Source organism: Melanotaenia boesemani, chromosome 24, assembly GCF_017639745.1.
Source record: "Melanotaenia boesemani isolate fMelBoe1 chromosome 24, fMelBoe1.pri, whole genome shotgun sequence".
NCBI classification, from domain to species: Eukaryota; Metazoa; Chordata; class Actinopteri; order Atheriniformes; family Melanotaeniidae; genus Melanotaenia; species Melanotaenia boesemani.
In genome coordinates, this window is record NC_055705.1 from 15,326,187 (window position 1) to 15,343,955 (window position 17,769).

At 38.2% G+C, this 17,769-nt stretch overlaps 1 protein-coding gene across 2 annotated transcripts in view; it reads right to left on the bottom strand.

Moving 5' to 3' along the window:
• Positions 1-16,401, bottom strand: part of LOC121635170 (protein FAM184A-like) — a 59,431-nt gene extending 43,030 nt beyond the window's left edge. For both annotated transcript variants that reach the window (XM_041978254.1, XM_041978255.1), the window contains exons 1-4: positions 16,077-16,401; positions 3,609-3,686; positions 1,617-1,751; positions 1,259-1,357 (exon numbers count right to left, since the gene is read on the bottom strand). In XM_041978254.1, coding sequence (XP_041834188.1) covers positions 1,259-1,357; positions 1,617-1,751; positions 3,609-3,686; positions 16,077-16,241 — 477 coding nt within the window. In that variant the 5' untranslated portion in view covers positions 16,242-16,401. The remainder of the gene's footprint in view (positions 1-1,258; positions 1,358-1,616; positions 1,752-3,608; positions 3,687-16,076) is intronic.
• Between the last annotated feature and the right edge of the window lie 1,368 nt (positions 16,402-17,769).

The following is a 17,769-nucleotide window of genomic DNA, read 5'->3' on the forward strand; positions in this document are numbered from 1 at the left end:
TTATTCAGCCACATCTGAAGAAAGTACAGATGTTCTTTCTGTCCATCTGTAGTCAGACAAAAGAAAGTAGGATTGCGCCATATGACATGATGCATGATATGATATGAAAGGTATTATTTTTACATTTTATTTACAGTCTTTTAGGTCTTTAGGTTTTGTGTAAATAAACAATCTACCACACTTTTGTCATAAAATAATGTAATTGTATTATGCAGCATTTCACTTTCAGGGCAGGCCTGCTGTTTTACTGCTTTCTAGCTCTTAATTTTGACTTAAAATGTGTCAGTGGGGATTATGTAATTAGGAATTAGTACTTTATATGCATTTTATTTATACAGTGGGTGCAGTAAATTGTGGAAATATGTATAAAAATGAATGGAAATACAGCATATAAGGCAAGAAAATACTTTGTGCAGTTCTGATGATGGCTTTACAGAAGATGGATCAACTGAAGGTGCATTTTTATATGTTTCCATGTCCTATTTAATAAGGACATCACTTTGAGATACTGTTCATCTGAAGTGCACTTTTTTTCTTCGGTCTGAGACTTCATTTGAAAAATTACGTGTCTTTGCAACAGGCATGAAGACACAATTTAAAATGGCTTCCTTGTTAAGTTGTCTGATATCTGTAGACACAACACTTGTTCTTCCCTTGAGTTAGATGCCTTTTTAATTGAGTCACAGATAAGCCTCAAGCATGATTATAATAAAAAACAATCCTCCAAAAATGGTCAGGTACAAAGACTGGACGGAAAATTTGTGATAAGAATGCCAAAAGAAAGTCTAAAGAAAACTTTGGAAGACCTGAAAAAGCAGCATGTAATTGCTAACTGTCGCCATGCTGCTGCTGAGTGACACTTCACCCCAGTGGTAATATGTGAAAGTGGTAAGATTTCATTGCTTCATTGCAGGACAACAACAACCTAGGCAGCTGTCCCTGATGTAATTATCAGCTTGTACTCGAGAAAGCTGTAAAAGCAGCTGCATAGCACAAAGAAGGGAAATATGAGTGGAAGACAAGTGGTATGAGTCATGTATTCAGCAGTGTGCCACATATATTGCACATACCACTTATAAGAAGTATTGACATAATGCTGGTGGAACCATGTTGCGTGTTGAATGTGGTTTGTGTTCATCTGTGCTTTTTCCTTCAGTACAACTGAGTAAATTGTGCATGGACAGAATGACACAAATATTCTTCAAGCATGCAAGTCCTCAGTGGAGTAGTGTTTCTAAATGTTTATGTAAAGCCTCACCTCTCTGCTCATAGAAACCACTCTCTGTGTGTGCTGGGCCTCGGTGCAGAGCTGCGAGTCCTCCATTCTCTGTCTGTACATCTCGAACTCTGCTAAAGCCTGAAAGTAACAAAATATCTTCTGCATTATAACAGTAATTTCATGCAGCTACTGCTACAATACATAGCAAGACGAATAAATTCATTCTAAAAAAGCTTGAGACTTGTGACAGACCATGACGTGTAGATAAAAAAAAAAGAAAACTATGCCAGTTAAATGCATATACATGTGAAGCTCTGTGACTGTACTAAGCAAAGCGTCACTAAACACGACCAACAGCTACATGAAGTCTCTGTGGTGCCCGGCGGCAGCGAGCGACCTGTCTCTTCATGTGCTCGTGGAGTTCGACAGATTCCTCCAGACTGGCCAACCGTCGCCTCAGGTCCGCCTCGTCCGCCATTTTGCTCTTGTACTGCATGATCTTGTCTCTGGTTTCTGTCACAATGTGTTGGACCTGAACAAGAGGAAACAAACCAGCCAATATCTTAAAAATGGCAGATATAATTTAACACAGTAAGGTGATTTCTGAGAATTTGACTTTGGCTTGGTCGGCTAGTTTATATTACAATGTACTGCAACAGAAAAAGCTCTTTACAGAATGGTTTTAGTTATTTTGTTCGCCTCAGAAGTAAAACTGGGAATTAGAGTAACTGCTGCCTCCAGGAAATGTTGACAGGAAAGAAACATCTCACTTTGCAAAGGTAGCACTTGAACAAAGGACTAATTAAATTAACATATTTCATGGTATCTGAATTCTTTTCTTAAGTGTTTTTTTTTTTAATTAACTGGCAGTTTTATTTAATAGAGTCCTAAGGTTTCATGGACCTGGTTTAAATGAAGTCACATTTTTTCCTTTTTTTCAAAGAAAAAAATTCAGATACCATGAAATATGTTAATTTAATTAGTCCTTTGTTCAATACATAAATGCATATGATTCAGTATGTACAGTATGTGTATGTAAGTCTAATCATATGTATTACTGGTGGGTGGATCGCTCTGCTTTCTCCACAATAACATTGAGACATTTCAGTCAGTGATGTGCACAATCTGGCAGCACTTCTAAAGAGATAATAAATGTTCTTGCTGCTGCTGTGTGGTTTTGAACAGATTTCAGTTGCTGCAGCATTGTTGTGTTTGACCAAGATTTATTTGAAGTACTAAGCAATGAGCTGATTCACCACACTTTGCTGTTGTTTATCATCTAAATTACAGACTGCAGATGGAGCACATGCTTACCTGTGACTAATACTAGACAAACAAGCTGAATAATGCATGCATACTGTTCTATATGCATTCCAATAGTACAGAGAAATAAATGAAATTCTGCTTCCTTCACATCAGTATCACAGCAATGGGCTCTCAACATAATTTGGATGAATGCTCATTTATAGTAAAGATCTGTAGTTTAGAAAACTGCCACGTCCACTTTTAACTAGTGGTGGGAATATCGATACCAGCACAGTCGATAGTAGTGTTATAATGTCCTCACTTTAATGTAAGGCTTGAAAACTATCAGAATATTAAATGAAGAGGATCATGTGTTTTTTTTTGGTGGATTCAGTTCGTGCTGTGACACGGCACCTGCATGCTCAAAATCAGCTTCTCTTGCCAAGATAATGTCAAATTCAGATTTTTAATGGTAACAACTTTTTTGTTTATGTGTTAAAAAATGAATGCATTCATTTCACTGATTAATCTCTTTATTTACTTAATTTACTTTAGTTTAAATTTCGTAGTATTGCACAATCCGATTTTTAACTGGCTTAAAAATGGGCTAAAATGACAGGGCTTTACACCTAGACTGTGTAGACATTACAAAACCTTACGGTGAAGAAATCTGCTCCCACACAGACCTAACTAAAATTGGTCCATGTGGGAGCAGATGTTGAAGTAAATTCAGCTCTGACGGCAAAATCCCACTTTGCCACTATCCTGACCCCATCTTTCCACAGCATCACATATGTTCAAGGGAAACTTAAACAGGCAAATGAAAATGTGGCTTCTTGCTAAGTGTTTGTGTTTATGTGTTTTATTAATCCAGGCTAGGGTTGCATGATGTAGGGAAAACATACAATATAACATTGTTAAATATTGTGATGATGCAATATATAAAACATGACGCTCAAGTGTATTATTACACCCATATGACTAGTGGCAAATTACTTGCAACTGGCCTTTTTCAAGTGCAAAAATGCATCTGCAATATGTGATAAAAACTTTTCTATATATTCTGCAGCTTTGATTTTAATCTTATGTCAACTACACAGCATTTGTCTCCAAATAATCATAGCTTTAGGGGCTTTGCCAGTACCTCGTCCTCATGGGCTTCTTTCAGAGACTCAATTTCCTCCTCGTGCTCGTCGTTCTTGGTGTTGAGAGCATAAATTACCTGGGGACAGGAGGAGATGACAGAATGAAGATGGGAATGAAAGCTCATATTAACTGTTTCAACATAAGATCGATAGCTTTATAGCAGAAAGAAAAATTAGCTCTGCATTCGGAGTGCTGCAAAATCAATACCAATAACATCAGGAAAGGAAAGAAAAATAATTCACACTCTGATTAAAGGCGGACAAAGCTTTGTAATACAGCAGCTGCTATAAAATATGTCCACCTGATTTTCCTCGACTCTTCTGTCTGTCTGAATGAAAAATTGAATAAGAAAAGCTGGACTTGATGTGGTTGAACAAAATAAACTGAGTCAGAACTGCGCCACAAACAAAGCCGACAGAAACCTGACATCACACACAACAAAGGTATTTGGAGGTTAAATTAAAAATAAATAAAGTACCTGCAAAGGAGAGATTCTCTATAAATATAGATCATATTTTCTTTCAATCCTGCATGAACCCCAAATAGGAATATATGAATATCAATATGAATAAATATTCCTCTTCTGGCTTCGGCAGTCTCCACATACAAACCTAAGTGAATAACATCTTGTCCGTTGTGCCTCTGCTGCTCTTCTGGGAATATAAGCAGGTTTTATAAGTGCTGGAGGTAAATGATATGCAGGAGCTTTGAAAAACTTAAGCTTCTGCAGGTCAAAACTCCTTCTGAGCAGCTAATATTCAGCCATGATCACCTGAATTAAAGACCTGCTGAGATCAGAACAGTTTCAAGCTTAGATTCACTTAAAAGTGAGGTGACAGGGTTACACCCATACACCTCTTTTATATAAAGATACATGGGTTTAATCATGCCTCGCTGACATTTGACAACAACTTGAACAAACACCTACAATAAGTAAAAATCACTGAAGGGTTTTACTATTTCATTAAAGCAAACTTGCTCCTATAAAACCCCTATAATATATTGTACTTTAATTGCTATAAGATATACAAGATCGTTACAAAAAGCAAACATTCAGGACAATGTGATGGTAGAGGAAAATAAATCCAGGCAACATGCATTATCTTGTGGACTAAACGTGGGTTTGCAAACAATACCAAGTCTCTACTGCAGAGACTCAGACAGGCAGGAACACAGAGATGTGTCTGATATGAACCCTTCTTGGACTAAAAGGAAAACAATTAATAATCACACAAAACTTTAGGTTACTTGCGTAACCCTGGTTCTCTGAGTAGCATGAGTAAGTGTTTTATTATGGGAGAAGCTCTGGCTCTGGCTCCTATTGCACTACTCCAGTCAGGATTGCCTGGAGTATGTCTGTCAGTGCCAGGGAAGGTGAAGACCCTTCCCCTATAAAAGGGGATGGCACTCGGCAAGCAGGTCATTCGAAAACGCCTCTCTTCCTCGCTACGAATGAGCAAGGAGGGTGGCCTGGTCAGACACTTACTCATGCTACTTACAGAACCACGCTCTTTCATAGCATTCGTTTCGTGTCTCACTATGGAAAATACTGACTCCTGGATTGCATGAGCAGAAGGCAATAGATAACTTGCTTGGAGACCAGCCTACCCAACTGGGCTTTAGCCCATGACACAAAAAGTTGGCCACTTTTCCTGATGGTTTTAGTTCTATCCATATAAACATGCAGAGCTCACACCAGGCAAAGCATATGTAAACACTGCTGCTCCTCAGACAGGAAAGGCAGCGGATTGAAGAACACCAAGTCAGTTGGGGAACATGGCCCAAACACTAGGCAAGAAAGCAGGGTTACGGAGCAAGTTCACCCTTTCATCTCCTGCAGAGAACTTTGTGCATGCTGGATGTACTGGGAAGCATGGATCTCACCCACAGGCTTGGCTGCAGCAAGAGTCTTTAGAGTTGCCACCTTCAGATGCACCTGTTTCAGCGGCTCAAAAGAAGGATCAGCGAGAGCATCTAACACCAAGGGGAGGTCAAATGGTGAGGCCAAGGGCTTCGAGATAGGGAGCTCCCCTCATGAACCGACCAAGAGGAGCACTGTGTTGTCTCAAAGTGCTCCTTTCAAAACCAGTGTGGCAAGTTGAGACTGCTGCTTGAGAGAAAGCTTCCCTTGGTCCACCAGATCCTGGAGGAAAAGCTAAAATCACAGCCATGGAGCACTGAAATGGCACTTCCTGCCGATCAGAGCACCATTTTTCAAAAATTGGCCATTTGCATCGAGACCTTGTGGAAGGTGCTCTTGCACTCTGGATTGTCTCAATAACATTTTGAAGTAGTCCAACGGAATTTAGGTTGAACCACTTACGGACCAGGCCCATAGAGCTAACCTCTCCAGGTGGGGGTGAAAAATGTCCTCACGAGCCTGAGATAACAGGTCTCTGTGCTCTGGTAGAGCCCAGGGCTCCTCCCATAAGAGCTGGGTTAACTCCATTAACCAGTGTTTTGATGGCCAGTAGGGTCCAATGAGAATCATTTCCCAAAAGGCAGTGTTTCTCAATCCTGCTCCTCCGGGATCACATCCCTGGATGTTTTAGTTCTCTCCAACTCCAGTACACCTGAGTCAGATTAATTGAACTGCTTGCCAAGTTCTTTGCAGGCCTGCTAACGAGCCATTCATTTGAGTCAGGTGTGTTAAAGATGGACACCTCTAAAACATGCAGGGCAGTGGTCCCCGAGGACCCGGATTGAGAAACACTGCCATGAGGTGACATGAAATGAATGCTTTTAAAGAGGACATCTTGCATCAACTTCCTCACGCCTTTTATAAATAATTTATGTCACACACTTTATGTGAATTCTAACCTTCAAAAGTCACTGTAAACAACAGATATGTTAAAGGTTAAAAGGTTAAAGTAAGCTTACATAAACAACTACTTGTTCAAGGTTTGCTGCCTTAGCCATATTTAGTATCCAAACTGACTGAGAGCCACTTTATAAGATGAGGCCACATTTAAGTTGATATCTGACATCCAGCTGTTCCGTAAAGCGATATGGTCCTCTTCTCCAAGGACATTTCTGTCAGACGACAATTCTCTTTGTTTATATGGAGAACTGGAACTGCCAAATTAATGCAAAAAATATAAATGCTTCAATAAATAAATTGATATGCCAATAAACGTAAATAAACCACAAAATCTATGCAACAGCTAACATATAAATGTGAAATTAACATCTTTCATTTGATTTCTAATAGTATTAATTTCAATACTACTAACGTGCATTTGTCTTCCTTTGACATTTATTTTTCCATTTTCACATTCCTGCATCTGCATATATACAGAGAAAGCTTTGTCTCTCACACCGTTTCGTGGTCTCAGCTTCTCACCTTTTGATTGATTACTGAGATCCTATTTCTCAAAATTTCAGTAGCTCCTGTCAGGCAGCAATAATACAACAGCTTGTGACAACTTGGGTTATCTCAGTCACTAACTGATCTGCTTAAAGTAAAGTTGCTCTTTACTGAGTCAGAACAAAAAGCTGCACCACATGACCGCCTGCTAGTGCTATTAGCATTCCTCTACTTCGGTCTCTGTTTCTATGGCCACCTATTGTAACCATTTGTCTACACCTCAAATGCATTAACTGGAATTTTTATACACGTGCTGGTTTCATTTACCTGGTAAAGGACCAACACTTTATTTAAGTCATGTTGCCAGAAATGAGATCCAGTCAGTGGAACCAGGAGACGAGGACACCTTTGCAGCTAACTGCTGCATGAAGAGAACACAGCTGAAAAATTAGGTTACAGCTAAATTGAATTGGATTTTAAACAAAGGAAAAAACTCGCCTGCTAATCAACATGGATGATAATCACTATTTGTATGATTTGATTGATGCTCATTGGACGGGGTGTCAGTGTTTCAGGTGGTAATATTGAGAGGAAAGTAGACAATAGGCTCCTGCTCTCTGAGTGCGTGCTTCAATTTCCAGCCTTAAGTCAGCCATGTTCCTTCAATTATACATGATTATTTTAATGACGCTGGCGTGCCTGCTGCTTTCATCTGTCTCTACACTTTCCCTTTGCTTTCATCCTTTAATCTCTCCTCCCTTTTAGTTTTTCATCTAATCTTCTCTCCAGTTTCTCTTTCTACTTTGAAGGGAGCTACCTCGCATGACTATTTAGGGTAAAGCTGACTTTCGGTAAATAATCTTTCACAATGCATTTGTTTTGTAATCCAGCAACGACTGAATTCTACAAATAATGAATGTTTTTATGGAAATCAAACAGTTTTATAAACCTGGATAGTTAATGTTTGAAAAAAAACCATTAGCTGCAGCAAAGCTGTCAAACATTTGCTGAGTTTAAAGCTTTCAACTAAATGTTTAACACTTAGCGCAGTGCAGACCCTTGTCCAATAAATATGACCTTAATGAAGACTGTTGGTCTTCATTAAACTCCACTTTAAAGAAATCACAGCCTGAGTAAATACTTAATCTTGTGGAATAAGTTTTCCTAAGTGTCCGCTTAAATTTGAGTTGCAGCTGTTTTAAATGTATAAAAATGAAAATATGGTGTGAAATGTGTCGGTTCCACTGCAGTGAGGCCAGATTGGATTCAACAGACTTTATTGGCATCTGTCAGGCAGACAGGTGCAACCTGACAAGCTGTGACAAGCTGATTAACATTCATAGTAGCAGAAAACAGCACAACCGTCCAGTTATAATGACTGCGGTGGGTTTTGTGGCAGCTCACTAAGACTGAAACAAAACAACTATATTCGGTGGCTGTGTGTCTCTGATGTGCCCATGGGACGGTTGCTTGGTAGCTACAATATGAATGTGTGCAACAGTGTTTGTTTCCCATGCAATTCTTTTTATTTTTGCCTTTTTTTAGTATCAATTTCACAAAGCTCATTCCCAGAGAGATGGACATGAAAGTGAAACAGGGTGTGTACACGTCTGTGCCAGATACAGCTAATTTTGTGCTGAAAAAAAAAAAAAAAAGTTCACAAAGTGACAATAAAATCTTGTCAAGGAACATTTATAGTCTGAGGCTCCAAACCAAAACAAGCCTAAAGGCAACAACAGCCTGCAGCTACAACGGTTGCACTTAGCTATTCAGTGCTGGAGAAATAATAGTAAGACTCCATGGATCTCTGGTGCTGCTGGTTTTTAGAGAACTCCGAGAGGAACATCAGACTCACTGCGTTTTTCTTTTGTCTGTATGTCTTTTAGAGATCAATCAATATGTTTCTATTTCTCATGCAGATCTTTAGTGGCTGATATATGATGCTGTTTTTTTTATGTTTTTTGGTTATTGCAATGTCATTTATAGAATATTTAGTTAAATAGGTTGTAATGGCCACACCTACAGCTATGCAACCACAAAGTCAGTACCCCCATGCACCAACATTTGCAGTTATACATATATATATATATTTACTTTTATAAACTGAACACACATTATGACACAATTTTTATTTATGCATTTATTTAGCATCAGTTTTATTAGTAAACATTCATATTTGGTTACCGTCTTTGATTTGAGCTGTTTGTCTACGTAGTCTTATTTTATTACTATTACTTTTAAGAAATTGTTGGGTTTTTGTCTTTTTTTTGGATTAGCCTTTTTTTGTTTGTTTTTTTTTGTGTATCAGTTCATTTTTCAGGTCTGAAACCACCACTGTGTCCTCATGTTTACCGACTCAGACCATTCCATATGTACACATTAAAGATTCATCCTTTCTGAAGAAAAGGAGAAGAAAGGAGGAAAGCAGATGGAGAGAAACAAAGTAGATTAAAATAAATACAATATAACATGAAAAAGGTCAGAAAATGTTTTCTTGCTAATCAGAGTATTAAGGTAAGTGCATGTTCATAAACTGGGTGTTGTGTAAGAAGATATGATTAATTGTTTTTTGTGGGTTTTTAAAATTTATGTATTATGGTGTCTAAAAAGTAGAACTTTCTATTGTTTAGGTTTGGACCTAAAGACTGTATAGAAGTGCACCTGATAATTCAATGAAAGCAGGGAAAATATTAAATGATAATGAACAACTTTTCTTGTCCTCCTCTCAGCAGCTTCTGCTGACCCACAAAGATGTTTATGTGACTGAATATTGCTTGTATGTGACAGTTCATTCTAACACGACTCCATTTAGCATATTAGTATTCACATCTTGACAGTTTAATGAAGCAGGAAGAATGCTGCTAAACACACATTGGTCTAAATAAGCAATGGCATGAGCAGTCTCATGTGTTTTATGCTAATTTTACTTTATGCTTCTAGAGGAAAACCACTGTTTGTTAATCTGCTTAGTAAACTAAAGCACTGGTCAATGAAGATCACTATAAAAAATAAATAAAAAAGCAAAATATGTTGTAAACCCATAAAATCAGCATGGTGCAGATCAGTTCTAGTCATTTAATCAATCCAACTAGTCTGCATTTATCAGAGGAGGGTGAAGGGTTGGCCAAAAGCTAATTTTCCTTTAAAGGCCAATTATAAGCCAGATTCATATAAGTCCTTTTATCACCATGATGTCAAATGGAGAGGTACTCTGTGCAAGCTGGAGGAAACAATGGGAAAAATTACAATAAGGCACCCAAGAGGGGCATTTCTGAGAAGGAAGTCGATCACTATTGATCCGACCCCCAGAAAAAAGGCCAGTAATGACTGGAGCAGAACAACTGCAGCAACTGGCTCTAACAAAACTCTGCTGCTCCACTCTCATCATTTTCCAAGGATTACCATCATATTCGGTAATTAAAGGATTAATAAAAGTCTCACTCTCAGAGGTGCTGTAGTCTTAATGGGATCCCTTGAAATTTGAGCTTTTAGTTCAGTGTTTTCCTTCATCAGACATGACATGAGGTGTGGCGTCTGCTACCAATTAGCAAAAGCACGCACCATGGTGTCCTCTTCAAAAAGCACTTTGCATATGTCCCGTTTGTCGCTGATGCTCCAAGGACGGTCAGAGCACACACCTTCCATCACATAAAGAAACACATAAAGTGAAAACAAGGGCGCCCGGAGAGCGTGAAATTCATGAGATGTGCAATCTAAAAACAAGTCTCTTGATTTGGAGCAACTGGCTCATTTTTAGTCAATTCTATCTGAATTAAATGCTTTCAAGTCACACACAACAGCCTTTATTTCAGTTCTTGACTTGATTTGTTGCCTTTTAAAGATTTAAAATGTTATTTTTGACTCATGATGTAGCCTCAATCAGTGTCGGCAATCTGGATGCTGAACAGAGTTGTTCCCCTTCATGTGAGCAAAACCCAGTGGGGAAATTATGAACTTGTAATAAGTCATCAGTATATCACAATAATGTTTCAGAGATCTGAGACTTTAAAATCTGCATAAGACTCAGAAAGCAATGGAACAGCAGACTTGTTTAATAGGAGACAAAATATCTCTGTCAACATCACAAACATGGACTCTCTGTTTTCTCAAGCTTCCAACAGCAGAAATGCAGTGCAGTGCACCATAAATCCTAAAATAATGATAAAAAAATACAGTTTTTGCTGTGGTTTGCCTAAAAATGTGTCACTGGATAAACTATGATATTCAGTAGCAGAGTTTAAGGAAACAATATGTGATTATTGCATGATGTCCTGGTGTCATTACTGTTAAGATCTGATTATTAGCCTCACGTTGACTGAAGGTATATTTTATTATCAAGTTTCTCCTTTTTTAAAATCACAGCCACAGCAGAGGTAGTATAGGTGTCTAAACTGCAGACATAACTGATCCATTTGTCTCTTGAGGTTATGACAGCTATGCAGTAAAGCATCCTTTTTACTTTAGTATGTTTTAGTATTTTAATCAGTATTAGTATTTTTAGTTTAAGCTTCATTGTGTTAAAGCCAAAGTCGTCTGACTTTAATGTCCTACAGACCTATGTGCACATATGCCAAACAGCCACAAAGTTAAAACTGCTGACATTAAAATGAGTAAAACTGACCACCTTGGTAATTTGGCTCCTGGTGAACTTGGATGTAACTTCCACTTTTCAGCACAAAGAATGTGACCCTGCTCCTCAACTGAAAGAATTAAACCTACAGATTAGGCCTGGGCGATATGAACGATATATATCTTAATATATTTTTGTCAAGTAAGCAAAGAGACAGCTCTAATTTACAGCCTTCGGTGCTAAATACACTTTTATTGAAGGATCAGCAGTGCAGGTGCATTAAAACAGCTGACTGAAATTAAAGTAGCTTTATATTAAAATAAATGCTCCTAAAACAAAATTAATGAAAAATACTTTTCAATGACCATAACAAAAATACAGCTGTGCAAAATGCAAAAGAAAAGATGCTTTTCTAAACAAGCTATCACGATATAAATAGTATTACCTCATTCTATATCACTTCTGATAAAGTCTCGACATATTTGAAAATCTCGACATATTTCCCAGCCCTACTACAGATTCTGCTGCATTTAGCTGGCGAGGAGTAGCATGCAAATTCAGCCAGTGATTAAACAATTATAATCAACAAAAAACAAAGAATGTTACATTAATTTGGATCAGTGTTTAATTTTTTTAAAGCCAAATTTATGTGATCTAATCACTTTTAAAATATTAAACCTGAAAAAAAGAAATATGCAAGACAATCTTCTTTATTATTAACAAATGCTGATATTAAACAGTTCAACATCAGCTTATGTTGAAACTGTCATGCATTTCTTTCTACAATGTCATGAATCCATTACACAGCTAAACTGGTAAACTCACAAAATATCCACAAACCAAATTATTTGTTTTAATGTTTAATTTAATCCACACAGCTACGTAACTAGTGCTACATATGATTCAAATGGACGATTACCACTGACACAACATGTTTAAGCTTGATGTGGGAGGCTCGATTTAAAAGCATGGTTGAGGAAAATGGGGAACTGCTACCTGCTCTTTGGGCAAATTGTGGCTGAATTCCGATAAAATGTCACCAGAGAGGGTAGAAATATTCTTAGCGATGACTGATATCATAACACAGACTTTGTCAAATAGAAGTAAGTAGTATATATACCAAAATATAAACCAAGTAGTGGTGTTTCAGATCATTTCATTTTGGGACATGTTTTTTTTTCCAGCTTCAAATTCACTGGTTCCATGTGGACTAAATGTCCAAATGATGGAAACACTTTGTGGACATACCTATGCTTGTCTCCATGTGGACATCTGGCATTTAAATGCACATACAGGTTTAGTTCTTTTGAAAGATGTATGCAGTCTAACAATCACATTTGCTGCATTTTCTGAAAGAAAACTAGTGAGTGCTTCATTTGAAAGGAGCCTCATTTTTTTCTCTACTGAATCTTTATTATTGCTCTCTCATTTAGCAAAACAATTCCGTATCCAGTCAGTCAATGGTAGAATCATCCATCCATCCATCCATCATCTTGACCGCTCATTCCATGTCGGGTCGCGGGTGAGCTGGAGCCTATCCCAGCATTTTAACAGGTGAGAGGCAGGGTACACCCTGGACAGGTCACCAGTCTGTCGCAATGGTAGAATCAATAGAACTAAATTACCAAAATGCAGCCGTTTTCATGTGCTTCTTTAGTAAATGTCCAAAGCATGGAAGGTTCCTACAGATGTTCCAGCCAGAAACATTTAATATCCTGATTTTCTGCTCTAACTAAACTCTCAGCTGTGTGAAAACCACTGAAGTGAGCAATGTGTGAATTTAATAAGAGGGCACAAGGTGAGAAACTGACAGGAGTGAAGATGCTTATGTAAATGAAAACAAAAAACTGAAAGCTTCCCTGAGAGCTTACGTCCATTTATACCAAAATTAAGACCCTGACAGAAAAATCCAGAGACGCAGCGATATCTGATTCACTTGTTTGGAAAAAAAGAAAAGAAAGAAAAAGCCTCCTGCAAATGTTTTTTCAGGAAAAGCTACATATGCACAACATCAAGCAGGACTAGTAAACAGATAGTTGTAGCTTGAAGATACACACACTCAAGCAAAACACAGACAAGACTGCAGTAACATTTTCAATTTTTAAAAAGCTAAGACATCTGGATGCAGAGCACTAGGAAGTGCTATTTGCTCTCGAGAGTAAGGAATATGGTACAATACAAGCAAATTCCTGAAATAACCTGTAAGATCCATCTTTACATTGATTTTTATGACCACAAACCTATCTAAAACCTAGATAGCAGATAAGATCACTTACGGCTGTGAAGTGTTGGCCTGAAGTGGACCACATGTCAGTTGCCTGCCTGGCTTGGATTATAGAAGTCTCCTGTGGGCCACATATGGTGGTCATGTGGCTAGCTTTGAGAGTCACACTCACATTTAGTCAACGCTGTAATTCAAGGCCAGATTTGGGCCAAAAAAACAATGCACATTTGGGCCATATTTGGGCCAAGCATTTCTTGCTATCTGGAAACTGACTCAATAGCTGCAACCATAGTGTTTTTTTTTTTATGCACAAAGGTAAATAATGTAAGTATATATAAATGCTGGCAGCAGATATAGTTTTTCTGCACATTTTCTTGAAAAGTGGCCAAAGTTTCATGGACTACAGACAGATTAAGAAATTTTCTCAGCTTTCGATCTTAAAAACAACTTTAACTTTTGACATAAAACATCTGAATCAACTTGTGATTGACAGCAGATTCCAAGCCTGTTTGAAGTTTAGTGGTGAAGCAGATCTTAGTTTTTATTTCAATCAATCATTCTGGCATCCAGCCACCTCAGGTATCCCAAATGGTTTGTTCCCATGACAACCTGAAGACATGTCTAGCAGAGGTGAAGAATGAATATTAATGATTATATACTGAACTGAACTTCTTGCCCAAATTTAGTTGAAGGGTCATGACCAGAGCTAAATCTAGGAACCAAAGCCGACTTAATGTTAGGGCGCATTCACACTGGTACTGTTTGATCCACTTTAAATGAACCGTGTTCTGCTTCCACAGATAATTTGGTTCGTTTGAAGCTCATTCAGACTCTGGTGCAGACCAAAGAGCAAACTCTGGTCTGCTTGGAAGTGAACCCAGATGTGGTTCATTCACAGTGTGAAAGCAAACTGACCAGCCAGTGAACCAATGAGAGGAAGTGATGTAGGACGCATCGTAGCACAACATGTCGGATAGCTCATGCCCTGTTGCTCATACTGGACAGATTCTTGTGAAAACTGTATTAGGCTTGAACACTTAAATAAAAACAGAAACCCCATGACTGCAGAAATTTGTTTTATTTTTCTTTCCTCATATTCAGCAGACATTGGACGTAAAAGTTTTGGAACTTCCCCACCTAATTGAACCAAGTCCTACGAACAATCCTGGTGTAAATGCGCCTTACATGTACGTACGATAAGAAAGTAGCTGAAGATGCTGACATTATTTCTCAATCAACTAACTCTACACCTAATTTTTCTGTTGAGTGTTCAGCATTTGGAGTTCTCTCAATCCGCCTGAAAACACATCAAATCATAAGCAAGACATATAAAGCTTGAACAAAAAGTTCCAGTGAACTTATTTAGGTTCACACACATGCTTGATTTTTCATCAGTGCTCTATTTTTTTCCTTTTCTAACCTTTATTCTAGCACCACACTCCCTACAATGCAATTATTTAATTAATTAACAACAGAAAGACAGTGCACTAATCCTGGATGTCCACATTATCAATCTACTTTTGATTCAGTGGGTATAAATACAGCTGATATTAATTTTGCACTGGGATAATATCACAAGTGTTATGTAAAATCCTGTTTTCCCCTCCTGCTTTTCTCCCTCCGTGCACAGCATGACTGCACTGTACAAGCTGCCTTATTTTCATTTAATCCACCACAGAACTATGAGAAAAGCCAAAATGCTATAGATGGAGCTGCCACCTTAAATCTTTTACTACTCCACAACGCGCTTTAGTATCGACATGTCCTACCCTGGTGTCAGGTAGACTGCAAAGAGAAGCAGCGCAGCCAAAACCCGTGCATCCCTCTAAGATTACATAATTCCTCTTGGTCCTTGTGGCTGAGGCTGCCAAGCAATGGCAGAGAACCATAGGCAGGTTAAACAGTAGCGTGGCATTAAAAACAAATTCTCCAGGCATCTGAAAAGCCCTCTGGCATTGGTGACATCACTCATGAAAGGCAGCCTGGTCACAGTTTTTGTAAAGCATGAGTAAGGTATACTACCAGCAAGCGTTGGAGTATCACAGGAGGGAACTACTCTTTCTGAGCAACCTTAAAAAACTGCCTCTGCATATCTAATTATCATAACCAAATCTAGCACGGGTAATTAACAGTGACCTTTGAACCTTACAATGATGCTAAGTGAAAAATAATTAAATCAAAAACGTCAATACGTCTGATAGTACTATCAGACCTTAGAATGTCATGAGATAACACGTTTATAAACAACATTCCCTCCTGCATTATAGCACAAGCATAATCCTACACAGTACCACTCTATCTACATGCCAACCTGCTCTTAATGACTTAACCACAACGCCATACTCATTCATTCATGTCCACGGACCTTGGTAAGCTGTGCTATCTTCTTGCTCATCTTCAAATGCAGGTCTTGAGTGTATTCCAGCGTCAAACTCCCGTCGTAAAACATGCTTGACGTTGGAGAGGTGGTATATTTGGTGTTGCTCGACGAGGTGTTGTACGGAGGCTGCCAGCCTGCCCCCGTCGCCATTTTTTACCGGGAATAAACCCAAACGCGGCGCTACAAATTCAGATAAAATGGAGCGGGGGCGGCTAGGCGTTAATTCCCCCCATGGTTGTGTCTGTGGTAAATCTTCGGTGAGGCAGAAATACTGAGAGGGGAGATGGGACAGCCAGCGAGGCGCGCGAGACCGTTCCGTCTCACGCATCCACGGCAAGCGGGCGCGAGCGGCTGGAATGAAGAGATGAGAGAGGCGGAGACGCGCGCCAGATGCTCATCCAGCAGCGCGCGCTCAAGTCCAGTTGGTTTACGTTTTGATGCAGCTTTCAATGACTGCGCGTCACTATCTATCTATCTATCTATCTATCTATCTATCTATCTATCTATCTATCTATCTATCTATCTATCTATCTATCTATCTATCTATTGAATAATAAATGTTAACTTGACTTGAAACTTTTCTTAAATATATATTTGTTTTATTATGACAGTGAGTTTTATATTGATTTATTTTTATTTTATTTGTTGTTATCATTATTGTTGTTTTTAGTTTCATTTAAGGTTCCAGCACAGCATAACTAGACTACTTAAAATAAGAACTTTTAAAATTAGAAGCTTTATTTTTCCCTTTTCCAAATTTCTCAGTATTCCCTTAGTTGCACGTTTGGTAGTTATACAGAAATGGACTAATCCTGCACTGCCATCTAGTGGTGATATGCTGGAAATTCAACATCTTGTTACTAAAAACCGTTTGTATAAAGATACAGTAGTTCCAGGCTCTTCTGGGGCACAGGCCCTCCATTACTCAAGTCATTTTTTTATTATTATTATTTCTTTTGAATCATAAAGATCTGCTATGCTTATGAAAACAGCACGTTTTTAATCTGCTTCTATTTGCCAAGCCTTTTGTCTCTGCTACCACCAAACAACTACAGCTGAAACTGAAGCAAAAACTGAACAGAATCATTTAAACATAGTACCACAAACATTTTGAATATGAACTTTTCAGGCATAAAATTAAATGTCTACAGGTGCAAAAACAAGTGAAAGTCCAAACTTAATGATAGCACATTTAACATTTTCTTCATTCCAAATGAAAATATATGATTTGATGCATTATAGCCAACTCTTTATACATCTTCTCACCTGCTCTATTTTCCTGTACTTCACTCCATTCTCCTCCCTGTCAACCAAAAGTGAAACATAAAAACAGGAGAATTGATCATCTAATGCACCCAGGAACAGATGAATACATTTCTATTAGGGCAATTGCTGCTTAAATAAAGTCAAATCACTTTCTTTCTGTATCCTACAAAGGATTTACTTCAGAACATGGTGGTAGCTAAACATAGGTCTCAGTTTCCATCACTGGGATTATTTCAATCAGTCTGATCAATTAAGACTTGTACCTCACCCAAAATAAACTAAAAAAAAAAAATAAATAAAAATCTGAACTGAATGTAGTAACACATGCAACTATTTAAAATGTCCATTGGGCAGTCTAATTTAGTTCTTTACAGGGTTTATGGTGCAAAGATTGTTGCATTGTTCTCAGTCC